Source organism: Ostrinia furnacalis, unplaced genomic scaffold (genome assembly GCF_004193835.3).
Source record: "Ostrinia furnacalis isolate ACB-3 unplaced genomic scaffold, ASM419383v2 OfSCF1453, whole genome shotgun sequence".
Lineage (NCBI taxonomy): Eukaryota > Metazoa > Arthropoda > Insecta > Lepidoptera > Crambidae > Ostrinia > Ostrinia furnacalis.
This window is the reverse complement of record NW_021131692.1, coordinates 20700-35523: the sequence shown is the minus strand read 5'-3', so window position 1 is coordinate 35523 and position 14824 is coordinate 20700. Positions and strand designations below refer to the sequence as shown.

The 14824-nt window shown below is 37.9% G+C and overlaps 1 protein-coding gene across 2 annotated transcripts; it reads right to left on the bottom strand.

Moving 5' to 3' along the window:
• Window positions 1–200: 200 nt before the first annotated feature.
• On the bottom strand, window positions 201–11690 carry Fkbp59 (FK506-binding protein 59kD). Of its 2 annotated transcripts, none has more exons than XM_028304516.1 (7): window positions 11391–11690; window positions 9003–9145; window positions 8381–8501; window positions 3160–3555; window positions 2533–2804; window positions 1762–1872; window positions 201–473 (listed from the first exon to the last, which is right to left on the bottom strand). In XM_028304516.1, the coding sequence occupies exons 1-7, from the start codon at window positions 11590–11592 to the stop codon at window positions 297–299; spliced, it is 1422 nt and encodes a 473-aa protein (XP_028160317.1). In that variant the 5' UTR covers window positions 11593–11690; the 3' UTR covers window positions 201–296. The 2 variants fall into 2 exon arrangements, with proteins under 2 accessions (XP_028160317.1, XP_028160318.1); XM_028304517.1 differs by having other exon boundaries at window positions 306–473; window positions 1755–1872.
• Between the last annotated feature and the right edge of the window lie 3134 nt (window positions 11691–14824).

Below are 14824 nucleotides of genomic sequence, written 5' to 3'. Positions count from 1 at the left end.
ATTTTGGGGTAAAAACCTTTCCTTTAATGAAATGAAGTTTAGAACTAGGCTTTTAAATAGTGTCAATATTGGTGGGAAGTGGGGATGCATACGTTTGAAAGTGCTTGTCGCGGGAGGGTCGATTTTTGTGATGACCAGTGTATTTGACGCTATATAATAAGTCATATTCCTTGTGAAACCGTAGCAGTGCTGTTTTGTTTATCATACAAAAAAAATGTTTTGTTAGTGCTTTGAGTATTGTAGTTTAGACCGTATCATGCAGTCGCCCGGCACCCAGCATCCGTCCTTCTCGCTCCTCACATGTTCTGGAAGCGGCCGTCCTTGTCCAGCATGAGGATGTTAGGGTTCTCCTTCTCGAAGTCGGTGGGTTTCCGCGCGCGCATCTGGTCGGTCCACTCGCCCTCGCCGGCGCCCCATTCGCCGACTTTCTCGCCGATGACGTCAACTTCTTCTTTAGCTCTTATCTTCTCCAGCTGGAAAGGGATATTGGTTTAGTTAGAAGATCATTGGTTCTCAAACTTATTTGAGAAGCTCCCCCTTTCGACCATACAAAAAATTCCGCGCCCCCCTCNACACGCTCGCACACACACACACACTCACACTCTCATATCATTGTATTTTTGTGGTATTTTTTATTTTATATTTTGTTTAGCCTGTCTATTTAATTAGAACTCAACACTCTGTACCTCTAGGAATCTTCTAATTATTTAAATGTATAACTATTTAATAAAATAGATTCCGCAGAGTGGGCCTGGTGACCTGTAATACAGATTTTCTTAAAATCTACAATAGGCACCAGCTCTCACAATGCAATCTATAGTTTAACGGATATATTATAAGAAATGTTTCATAATTTATGTTGTGAGAGAAATAAATAAATAAATTATTATTATTATTAATTATTAACTAACACGACTTTCTTTTATATATATAGAGTACACAGATGGCCCGCGCCCCCCTTTAAAGGTCTTTGCGCCTCCCCTGGGGGGCGCGCCCCCCACTTTACAGTACAGGCAGCGACCAATAGTTTGTGACACCCCAAAAAGTTAATGACACAACCTATTCCAATCGTAACAAAGATGTCTTGCGAAATTTTTGGCTACTTTGGGTGTTATGAACTATTTGACGCTAAATGTACTCAAACAATGAAACGCGCGCGGGCGCCACTATGAACGCTCGAATGAGATTTAATATGTTAGAGATTGAAGTTGAAACTACTACAAACTATCTGGTGAAAAGTCGAGGAAGTCCATGGGGGAAGCTTTTGTCCAGCAATGAAAAACACTAGGTTAAAACGAGGTTGTTAGCCAATCAATTTTTGCAGTTCTTATGAGCTAACAAAACGTGATTCTCATATTATTTCTATGACAATACAAGCTGATGACGTCACTTTTTTATAACGACTTCTTTTACCACTAGATGATAAGTGTCTGACAGCCTATCAGGAACTAACATGACAGATAAACTACAATTAATGTTAATTATGTTTTAGTTCCACAGATCACGCACAGAGATATCTGGCAGAAGTCACAATTCCTAATCATTAGCAACTATTTGTTAGTCCATCTGAAGCAAGTCCGCACACGTCCAGAACCGCCCACCATTCCTAATCATTAGTAACTGTTACTATTTTTTAGTCCATCTGAAGCAAGTCCACACACGTCCAGAACCGCTCACTATTCCTAATCATTAGTAACTGTTAACTATTTGTTAGTCCATCTGAAGCAAGTCCACACGTCCAGAACCGCCCTAACCTGTTACCTCCGAGTCGTGCTTGGCGAACTTGTCGAACATATTAGCATACAGCTGCTTGTCCTTCTGCCGCTGTTTCTGCACGGCGGCGCGGCACACCAGGACCTGGTTGGCAGCGGCCTGGAAATATTCGATTATGACCTTTATTTCTTTGGGAATACGAGTTGAATTTGAATCTGGAATTTAGTTATTCTGTAGCATGCTATTGGGTACGGGTAGTACCCAACGATTTTCAGGTTGACTCATACGTTTTGGAGCGCTTTAAGCAGCTGAGCGATTATAATAAATAACATAGTAGATTTCATTATGAAATCTATTTGTTTAGGGATACAAGCTGGAATAGATATGGGAGTTTAGTTGGTTCTTAACCTTATAATCTGGCTTTACTGAGGCCAGGTTTTCACCAAAGCGAAGAAGAGATGTGCTTGAATATACAATCAGATTTCTGAATTGTATCTGAGAGGAGAGGTGATGTGGAAATAACGAAATCTGATAGGTGATTCAAAGACATCCGTTTTTCTTTCCATTGGGTGGAAAACGAGCCTTACACCGCAATTTTCTGGAAGTCCTTCTCCATTGTCAGATTCATCCAGTTACAGCAGAGATGTTTTTTCCACAAGACAGTTTCATGATAATGACCAATTCGATCTTCAACTACACAATCTTCTGAAAATTTTCGACCACTTTCTGGCTCTCCCAGCCCTATCAGTTATCCCTTTACCCAGTCCCTTTACAATGACCAAATCAATCTTTATCTTTTTTGGTAGCAAAAAATCTAACCTTATTCTGGGGCTCCAACTCCACAATCTTCTGGAAGTCTTTCACAGCTATCTCAGCCTCTCCCAGGCCCAGTAGTGCTTGTCCCCTACGGAACAGTCCCTTAACGTTGGTCTCGTCAATCTTTAGCGCCTTGTTGGCGTGATCCTTGGCCTCGAAGTGGTGTACAGGTGTGACCTTCAGGTAGACCAGGGAAAGGTTCAGGTGCGCGGATAGAAGTAGTTCTTTGGCTTGGGTTTTGTTCTCTTCTTTTTCGCTGCTGTCTTCTGGCATGTCTGTAGGTAAAGGGCACAAATTAAAACTAGTTTCTTTGGTCCTTATGATATTAAGGACATTTGTAAAGGAGGATGGATGTATAATTCTTGTTGTTGTCGAAACAAACTATTTACTCAATACAGTTAAAACTGTGTAATATAATAATATCTCAAGATTGCTTACGCCCATATTCACAAACATTACTATGAGGTCTCACAGTGCGAATGGACGCACAGGGTGACACACGAAACAATCACAGAGCTCTATTCAACGCTGTGCATTCGATTTGCTGCTTCACTTAAGCAAGCATCGTTTGTGAATATCAAAGCTTGGCAAAGCACTTGTAGTGTATGCAAAAAATAAAATTCAACTTACCATCTAGCAAACTGATAACCCTCTTGTACATTTTGATGGCCAACTGGAATTTGCTTGCTTTGAAGTAGTTTGTGCCCTTCTCTTTGAAGATTTTGGCCTGTTCCAGCTTTTCTGAGCCTTCCATTGACCACGACTCTTTGGCTTTCTCGAAGTTCGTGAGTGTGACGGTGTATTCTACTGCGGAATTCGGAGGCACGCCTAGTTCTGCGTTTCCCTCGGATTTGAAGGCGTATTTGGGCTGGATGGTTATCCTGGACTTTTCTCCCTTGAGGAACTTCTCGAGGGCTCGCTCGATGCCCTCACAGATGTTGTTCTCGCTGCCTTCGCCGAGGTGGAACGTGACTGTTCTGGTGTCGAATATTTTGCCGTCAGCCAATAACTTGCCCTCGAGCTCAACTGTAAGATGAAAGGTAAAGGTATTTTTGTAACGAATGTGGCGACGATTTTAAACCTAACTTACTTTGCTGGACTTGCTATCTTGTTAGGTATGTGAAATTATTATCATAGTAAACTTGCGCAAACGCAAATGACGTTTTTGAAAGAATGAAAAAGACAGTTNTAGACTTTATTGAACACAGTAAGCACAAATTATAAACAATAACAACACAAAACGAATATAGAAAATAGTGGGCCACTGTGTCAATAGGCTCCCGCTCAGCATCAGCATTTTTGAAGATATTTTAATGATCAAATTTAAAAAAAGAGATTAATAACGAATGTTAAATAAACATGTTTTTCGTAGCAGAACTTCACGTGGATGTATAATATTTCAGGACGAAGAAATTTAAACTTCTCCATTTACATAATCTAAAAGATGTATCAAATAACAGCTTTCTAGTCGCGATTGTATTATGGCGTCCAGCGTATCGCTGTACGTCGTATTATCTTACAGAGGTTATTGAGCGTGAATTTTCGTCTTTCTCGAATGTATGTTTAACTATTTTAAAATTGGAATATAATCAACAATTCACTCACGAAATATTAAAATAGTTGATTATATTCCAATTTTCTCCCTAAGAAAAGTTGATTTCGAAAAAAGTAAATTCTTTTTGTACTTTTTAAGAAAATCCGTAAACGAACTAAGGTCGCTGACATAGCCCGACAGATTAGCAAGCTAAAGTGGAAATGGGCAGGGCATATAGTACGCAGAACTGACGGCCGATGGGGCAGCAAGGTTCTGGAATGAAACCGGAAAACGCAGCGTGGGACGTCCACCCACAAGGTGGACCGACGACATCGTAAAGGTAGCAGGGAAGCGCTGGATGCAGGCCGCTACCAATCGATCAACGTGGAAAGCATAAGGGGAGGCCTATGTTCAGCAGTGGACGTCCTATGGCTAAAAATGATGATGATGATGATGATGATGATGATGATGAAGAAAATAGCATTCATATTAGCTTTACCTGTGACCAACGCGCCATCGTTGGGGCTGTCGAAGCCGGATCCCTGCTCTACGATGTGCCGCAAGATGCCTTTGTTCTTGTTCGGGCTCAGATCCTCCACTTTCCAGTCGATCATTTCAATCTAAAGAACACAGTTTAGTTAATATTACATTTGAAGTTTGATGAAAAATATTATGGGAAAATCCTGATAGCACGCACTTTTACGGAAAGGAAATTGTGGTGTGTGGTAAGATTACAAAACCGCATTTATGATAATGGCAATTACTTATTCTGTGATAATGGCTAGGAAAAAATATTAACAAATAATACTGAAAAAATCGGGAATCTCATGTCTATGCAGCAAGAGGTGATATTTTATAACGTTTTTTTGAACAGTCCAATAATACTGCAAACCTTAACAAACGCGATTTCTTATAAAATTAAGATTGAAATCTTGATCCTCATTAGAACCCTTCAATTAATTTCAAACCAAGGTCTATCTGCATTATTATCTAATGTAAAAAAAAACAATCATCCCTTTCAAATCTCACCCATACAGAGCCATCTTACCTCAAACTGCAGGGTGGCATTGGGCGGGATCTTGGGCGGGCTGCCGGCGGCTCCGTAGGCGTACTCGGGAGCGCAAGTTAACACGCACACCTCGCCCTTTTTCATCGTCGCCACGCCCACATCCCACGCCTTGATCACCGAGCCTGGAGAAGAAGTAATGTATAGTCGACGTCTCAATCGTCCAAGAACTTTGTACAAGATCTGCACTACCTATTTATGACTAGTGTGTTTTTATTATTAGTGTGACTTCTTGTCATTGTCATTACCAAACTATAATATTATGTATAAGCTATGTACTTAGTTTTTCATTGGTTGCAATAATCGTTTTTTCTTTTGCATTTTGTAGCTTGCCGAATTTTTACTGCACTGTAAAACTTTGCCGCAACCCTAACATCATTTATACATTAAGTAATAGTTTAATTTTGTCGAAGCTCTGCAATTTACTACTTTAGATCCTATCTGTGGACAATGGTGCTGGTTGCATTGTTACAAAATTTTCAAATTATTAAGATTTAGTACATAAGCCCTCAATGTAACTGTTTGTTGTCCCAAATAAAGAAAAAAAAAAGGCTGTAAAGGCTAGTGCTGGGGAAAACTTCTCCATTTTCTTGACCCAGCACTCCCAGACTATATGTCTATCCCCCCGACCCACCAAGAGCAGGCTTCTTTACCGCCTTGGTGGGTCAATCCGACGGGTAACTCCACCCATTCTTGGAAGTTGGCACGCCTGTCGGACCCAATTGACGACAAAGTGAAAAAAATTTGTGTCACTAGCGTAAGTATAAGTTAGTTGTAATAGTTCATGTAAGAACATCCCTCCTATAATAAAAATCACCAAATGAGTGGCTAAAATGGACGAGAAAAAAAACAAACAGCTTCTTTCTTCCATCGTCCAAAGTCGTATTCTCGCTTTCTTTGGCATTATCACACAACAACACGTCTGTTGAACGACTTGTCGTGCAGGGATAGTTCATAAAGGCACAAGAGCGCGCGGCAGGTCACCCAAGCGCTGGACCGATGACAAAACCGCACTCATTGGTCCACTCCACGAGTGTACAAGAAAGCCAGCAATGTGACAACCACGACCACTCTGCCAAGAGTACCAACGAAGAAGTAGAGTCGACAACTCATCTAGGAACTTTTTAGTTGCTAAATAGCTCCTATTACTGAATCAGATGCCTGTCTTAAGGTAGTAGATGTGTCGTCGTCTGTATTACATCTACACTCAACATCAAATAAACCGCACCTTCCGCGACGCGAACTTTAAAGATTTTCTTCTGACACAATCATGGTGCCCCAACAATATTGGTGTTATTTGAAAGCTCAATAAATATCCTTAAAGAAAAACACATTTAATTTCTAAATAAATGATTATCATATACCATAAATGTGACTTGAAATGAGACCTCACTTTGGGCTCACCTCTGGGATCAATTAGACCAAATTTTATGGTTATAAAACCAAATAATGATCACACGTGTCCTCTTTAACAGATGGATACCGATTAATCCCAACTTAACAGTTTTATAGTCATAAAAATTGGCTCAAGCATAATAGCCTATTTTTTGAAGAAGTGACTCTGGATCCTTCTAAAGACACATTTTTGGGGTAAAAACCTTTCCTTTAATGAAATTAAGCTTAGAACTAGGCTTTTAAATGGTGCCAATATTGGTGAGAAGTGGCGATGCATACGTTTGAAAGTGCTTGTTGCGGGAGGTGCGATTTATTTGATGTTGAGTGTATTCAATGTTTAGTCAAGAGGAGCACATCAAACTATACATACATTTATGATATATTGCAAACATAGATGCCACCATATCAAGCCTGTTCTGGCGGCGTCTGTATTATACCTAATTAAATTTAATACATGATTCAAAACAAATGACGCGAAAAATGACCATCATAGTAGTATTCTACACATTTTTTTATAATGTAGCAGTAAGTAACAGCATGTTTCCTCTACATCAATCTTTAATTCCAATAATACCCTTCGGTAATACAAATACATGCAAATGTTGTCCTTCATGAAAGCGAACAATGTAATCAAGTAATTAGCTATGCACCATACATGTTTAATTTGAATTATTTTTAAGTCAATGGATGTTTTGAAGTCAATGCTTCCATAATTTGGTTTTTAAGTGGTGCTCTGCATGGAAGGCCACATGGCAACAGAAAGCAAGTAAAATTAGACTAAGTTGAAGATAGCATGTAAAATACAAGATGGTAGAAGGAAACAGTGGACAAGTTAATAAGATGGGAGAAAATATGAAGAGAGCAGGCAGTGCTTATTGGATGAGGAGACTGGGACATGAAAAGTGCTTTTTAAAAGCCTACTTGCAAAAAATAAATGAGTTTTTAGGATGCTGTGAACCCAACATAGCTGGGCATTAACTCGTTAATCCGTTAATCGTTAATTAACGAAGTTAACATTTCTATTAACGGATTAACTTTTAAGTTAACTTTAAAAAATGTTAACGGACTCGTTAACTTCCGTTAAATTATCCTAAGTCCGTTAATCGTTAATCCAGTACCTACTATTTACCAAAAACATGCAGCAGACACGCTGAAAAACGCGTTCTGACAAGTACGTTCCGGCTTCCAGAACTTCCAAAACCCAAAACAACAGTTTTTGTAACCAGATCACCAACGCAACGATATAAAAAATGCATTTTTTTAAATTTATTTACAACTGAATTTAAGACCAGTTTTCCTCAACCGATTGAGCTGAGTATACTTATGTAAGTACGATGACAATCCAATGTTATGGTACCATTGAGCTGGTCTGATGATGGAGTCAGGAGGTGGCCATAGAAACTCGTAAGTAAAACGGCGGAATCGCATCGAATTTGGGTTCGTTGGATTTGTCATTTTGAGCACTTTAGTACTAGATGATGTCCACTTGTCCANATTATCTTACAGAGGTCAATGAGCGTGAATTCTCGTCTTTCTCGAATCTCTAATTAGAAATTCCCTCTTCACTCACGAAATATTAAAATAGTCAATTATATTCCAATTTTCTCCCTAAGAAAGGTTGATTTCGAAAAAAGTTAATTAATTTTGTACTTTTAAGAAAATAGCATTAGGCGATTATCACACTGCGCCGCGGTACGCGGGACGACAGATTTAATCATTGTATGCAAGTACCTCAGTTTGTATAGAAAACACGCGCGGCACAACACACTGACAACGCGTCTGCGCGCGGTTTTTTTATATGAAATCACGCGGACCGCGGCGCAGTGTGATAATCGCCTTAATATTTATAGCTTTACCTGTGACCAACGCGCCATCGTTGGGGCTGTCGAAGCCGGAGCCCTGCTCCACGATGTGCCGCAAGATGCCTTTGTTCTTGTTCGGGCTCAGATCCTCCACTTTCCAGTCGATCATTTCAATCTGTACATAATTTAGTTAATTTGTTATAAAAATAATGGGAAAATACTGATAGCACGCACTTTTATGGAAAGGAAACTGTGGTCTGTGGTAAGATTACAAAACCGCATTTATGATAACGGTTAGGAAAACATTATAATAAATAATTTGAATATTTTTTTTTTTTGTAGGGTATAAGAGATAAATTCGCATTTATTTATTCGGACTTTTTTATGGTGCCCTGTCAATAAGACAGTCCAAATAAAACTTAAATGGGGGGATTTGAAATATTTATTCTAATTGGAACTGAATTAGAAATACCAAGGACTATACAGCCTGTATAGTCCTTGGTATTTCTAATTTTCTGTAAATGTTGTGTTAAATTTCCTGTATAATACAGGTAAATTACAATCACCCTTTTAAGTAAAGACTCTACCATTCAAATCTCGTCCATTTCAGCCACAGGACATCCACTGAACATAGGCCCTAAAGATTTCCATCCCATCCATACCAGAGTCATCTTACCTCAAACTGCAGGGTGGCATTGGGCGGGATCTTGGGCGGGCTGCCGGCGGCTCCGTAGGCGTATTCGGGCGCGCAAGTTAACACGCACACCTCGCCCTTTTTCATCGTCGCCACGCCCACATCCCACGCCTTGATCACCGAGCCTGGAGAAAAGGATAATGTATAGTCGACGTCTGGTGGACCGACGACCTGATAAAGGTAGCGGGAAGGCGCTGGATGCAGGCCGCTACCAACCGTGCGATGTGGAAGTCATTGGGGGAGGCCTATGTTCAGCAGTGGACGTCCTGTGGCTGAAATGATGATGATGATGATGATAGTCGACGTCTCAATCGTCCAAGAACTTTGTATAAGATCTGCACTACCTATTTATGACTGTAAAGGCTAGTGCTGGGGAAAACTTCTCAATTTTCTTGACCTAGCACTCCCAGACTATATGTCTATCCACCATCAAGAGCAGGCTTCTTTACCGCCTTGGTGGGTCAATCCGACAGGTAACTCCACCCATTCTTGGAAGTTGGCACGCCCGTCGGACCCAAGGGACGACAAAGTGAAAAAATTTGTGTAACTAGCGTAAGTTAGTTGTAATCACGTAAGAACGTCCTTCCTATAATAAAAATTCCTAAATGAATGGCTAAAATGGACGAGAAAAAAAATCGTCCAAGAACTTGACACCAAATAGTGTCTTTCTTCAATCGTCCAAAGTCGTATTCCGCTTTCTTTGGCGTTATCACACAACAACACGTCTGTTGAACGATGGAAGGTTGAAGGCACAAGAGCGCGCGGCAGGTCACCCATGCGCTGGACCGATGACAAAACCGCACTCAATGGTCCACTCCACTAGTGTACAAGAAAGCCTGCAATGTGACAACTATGACCACTCTGCCAAGAGTAGCCACGAAGAAGTATAGTCAACAGCTCATCTAGGTACTTTTTAGTTGCGAAATAGCTCCTATTGTAACTGAATCAGATGCCTGTCTTAAGTTAGTATGATGTGTTGTCGTCTGTATTACATCTATTCAACGTTTAGTCAAGAGGCCATCAATTGATACATTTATGGTGCAAAGTATGACCTATTGCAAACATAGATGCCACCATATCAAGCCTTTTCTGGCGGCGTCTGTCTGTATTATAATGCCTAATTATATTTAATACATGATTCAAAACAAATGATTGAGGATTCCGGGTGAAGCTCGCTTCCACCTACGTCCTGATCATCACTTACCATCAGGTGCGATACAGGCCAAGAGCTTACTTGTTGTGGATAAAAAAATGACACATAAAATTACCATCATAGTGGTATTCTACACATTTTTTTTATAATGTAGCAGTAAGTAACAGCATGTTTCCTCTACATCAATCTTTAATTCCAATAATACCCTTCGGTAATACAAATACATGCAAATGTTGTCCTTCATGAAAGCGAACAATGTAATCAAGTAATTAGCTATGCACCATACATGTTTAATTTGAATTATTTTTAAGTCAATGGATGTTTTGAAGTCAATGCTTCCATAATTTGGTTTTTAAGTGGTGCTCTGCATGGAAGGCCACATGGCAACAGAAAGCAAGTAAAATTAGACTAAGTTGAAGATAGCATGTAAAATACAAGATGGTAGAAGTTGATGAAAGAAGATGACAAGTTAATAAGATGGGAGAAAATATGAAGAGAGCAGGCAGTGCTTATTGGATGAGGAGACTGGGACATGAAAAGTGCTTTTTAAAAGCCTGCTTGCAAAAAATAAATGAGTTTTTAGGATGCTGTGAACCCAATATAAAGACTTGAGAGAAATAAGCTGTAGGCCTTTCTATCATATAGTGACAAACAAAAAAATCAATTAAAAATTATGTAAAGAAGTTGATGACATTAACACAGTTCATGGTCATATAGATTTTGTAAACAAGATTATGAATGCTGCAACAGTATTAATAAATCTATGGGGTCTTTTTTCCACATCAGTTCCAAGAATTGTTAAAATATAAATAAATTTCTATTCCCAAAAAAACTGATAAATACAAAACAAAACCAAGTAGTTCCGTTTATAAGACAAAAAAGTGTTCCGGCTCGGGAAATTATTTTCAATCTAGATAACTGGAACTGTGCCAATATGCAAGGTCAATATAAGAAATCGATAGCAATAAAACTTCATGATTTTTGACCATGCTAGTGAATATAGGGAGTGAAGAAGATTTTTTTACACCTTAACTTTGAGGTTATGTTTCAAGGACCTGCCCAATGTGTGCACTGTGCACTTCTACGGCTTAGAACTTGCTAAAGAAGAATTACTTGAACGATTTAAGTCATCATAACTTGTTATATTGGTGAAATCGAATTATTTTCACCGGTAATTCTCTACATTTTTCTTTCTAATAAGAAAATGTGTAACATACCTTTCCCCAAATTAAATTCGAATGGCTCATTCCTATCTCTACTGGAGTCGAATTTTGAGCCATCCAGGAGTGTCCCAGTATAGTGGACAGTGACTTGGCATCCAACGTTGGGAGTATCCGTGCCTTCGCCCTCCTTGATGATCCTCTTCAACACCCCACGGTCGCCATTCTTTGAGATATCAACGCCTTCGTCTACGGTCATTGTTGCAACTTAATTTTCCTTCCGTAAGCTTGGGAAATTGACGCAGTAACAGTTTTTAATTTTCTGGAAAACTCGAGTTGCGCGCCGGTATTTCTTTCTCTTGGNTCTTTCTCTTGGTAATTTAATTGAATGAATGATGTCAATGATGAAATGTCGAATATTGACCGACTGAACGAATGGAACTTGGAACGAATGAATGAAAACTGAAATTGGAAGCTATAGGGTTGCGCTGCTGAGTAACTCACTATTCGATTATTCTTCTTGGATTCGATACCAGTGAGTGTTACGATTATCTAATGCGTTAAGAAGGTTTAATTTTGTTTATTATTACATTTTATGTAATTCATATTCATTTAATATGTATGTGTGCTAGAACGATTATTTAAACATAAAACAATGAAGGCTTACGATTATGAATACGATTACGATCGTTCTTTTAGCATTTATTTATTCTAATGGCGCATCTCTAAGGGTTTTTGCCATGAATAATTCATGGCAAAAACTGTACTTTAGTAAGAATACAACTTCTTTCATTATTCTTTGGAAAACATCCACACAAAAGTAAAAGGTTAAACCATTCGAAAACTTGATTGGCTAAACTTTTACTTTACCATTGAATGCGATTTTAATAATCGATTTATAAAGAAATAACTACTGACATCACTAATATAGATAGATTTTTCTAGATGTCAGTGTCACATATAAAAATACTTTCCTTCTCTTTCACACACACGGCACACGGCACTAGGGATGTTCCGATACCACCTAAGTATCGATACCTACTCATTTCGATAATACTCAAATCTTTTTTCGATACTACTTAAATAAGTACTCCTAAAGTATCGATACTTACTGATATCGATACTTTTTGGAACTTTTATTTTTGTTTTATTATTTTGAGGGTGCTATCAATGAACGCTGAAGGACAATAATTTAAACAAAATTGAGAAGCAAACAACTATTTATTTATCGGTTTATGCCATGATAACATTGGAATAAACCGATGAATTTGATGATTACAATTAATAAAATTACTTGTAAATAATCACTTAACACTTTCACAATGGCGGAATGGCGAGATGATTTGCGGGCGGGTGCGGGTGTCTCCTTCTCTCGCTTTCGGCTCAGGCTCGGCTGAAGTCGGACGAATTCGGCTGGCCCAGCGCGAGACAACGCGTCACTCACGCCGCCACGCGACGAATACCGGTAACTCGGTAACCGATTAAAGCTAATTATCTGACTGTTTTTACTCTCTCAGTTCTGTATGATGCGTTCTCGGTTTTTTTTATTGTTTTCGGTTGTTTTGCTGATTCGATTCAATACCAAGTATTTTTGTTTCGATACCGATTATGTATCGCAAAATTGATTCGATACAATAAATACTTGGTATCGAATCAAAAGTATCGAGTACCTACTCGTATTTACTAGTATCGGAATATCCCTATACTGCACACGGTGGGCCGATATTAGAGCTTCATAGACTTAGCGTCGCTCAAAAATCAAGTGCCTAATTTTGAAAAAATAAATATGCCAATGTGTTCCTTTACCAAAAAGGAATATTTTATGTTATGTAACGTTTCTTGATAAAGTTATTATTTAATAAGTTATTGACAATTTCCTTTTTTTTTGTATGGAGCTCAACATTTATTTTTATTTTATTCGTTATTCTTAAGCTTTCTTAAGAAATTGACTTTTGTATTATGTAATGCAACATATAAGCTATGTTATCACCAAGTGTCGCATTTCGGAAATCTTCGGAACATTGTCATTTTGGACTTTAAAATAAAAAAAAAACAAAAAATTTAGAAACTGCCAAATTTTGTAATAATAACTACGCCAATGTGTTCCTTTGCCAAAAAGAAATATTTTATGTTATGTAACTTTTCTTGATAAAGTTATTATTTAATAAGTTATTGACAATAATTACTTTTTTTTTGTATGGAGCTCAACATTTATTTTTATTTTATTCGTTATTCTTAAGCTTTCTTAAGAAATTGCTTTTTTATTATGTAATGCATCATAAAAGCTATATTATCACCAAGAGACGAATCCCGGAAACCCTCGGAACATTGTCATGTTCGACTTTAAAATAATAAAAAAAAAAGATAAAAAAAATAACTGCAATGTTATGTACTTTATTCCGTACTACCTTAACGAGGTGAAGAACTAAGCACGTTTTTTATAGTGGTGTTCCCAGGAGGCCTAATCCACTTGTAAGATTATTAAAATGCGTTTTATGGAAATTAAGCCAGTTTGAAGTTAAGTTTATTGGTTAGACTCAAGAGCCACTTTCTGAATCTATAAAAGTAAAGCTTTCTTTCTCAGTATCAGCCTAGACATCAAATTGATCATTTATAGTGGACTTTTTGGTGGTGTTGAAAACCTTTCTTGTTGGCAATTACGTCTAAATTATTCATTTCTTTTGATATGGCTTTACAAATAATATCACATCGCTGCTTGTGCAGAGCTGCCATTTATCAACGATATTATTTTTCTATCTATCAAGTGAGAATCAGTTTTTACGAGATTGTTTTGCTTCCAGAACTACGATCTATTAAATTTTCAATTTCCGCGTCCATTAAGTTTTTTTCATTGATAACATTAAAATAGGTCGACAATAATTAAATGCAGCTTATTTTGAATTAAAAAAAATGAGTCTCCTTCATAAATTTGAAAAAGAAATGAGTCGATAGTAAAAAGTGGAGCTAGAAACCTTATTTTCCCTTATCCATTTTATCTGGAGACATCAAACCGAACGTTCATTTGGGCACTTACAAGTTGCCCTAAAACGCTAAAATCATCATTTTCGCAAATTTTGTTTCGCAGACCAAACTAAAGTACTTACATGGAGCTCTACATACGTGTATGCCTGCAAGCATACAAAATTATTGCTCACGGAAAAGATATTTACTTCCAATCAGAAAGTACTACACCACGCTCGAATTTTGCAGGAGAGCAACTAATGAAGATATTTTACGCAATTTATTTTTTAAATCTGATTCTCAGATATACATAATAAATTCAAATTCAAATTCAAATTTTTCAATAATATAAACTTCATAGAAATCACAAAGTTTTATCAACAGCAGCAAAAAGTTAATTAATAAAAGATCAATTTGATGATGAGGCTGATACTGATACTGAAAGAAAGCTTTACTTTTGTAGATATTTTTGTTTATCGTTTGCCTCCTATCACATAAAAAAAAAATATTAGCCTATAAACTTAACTTCA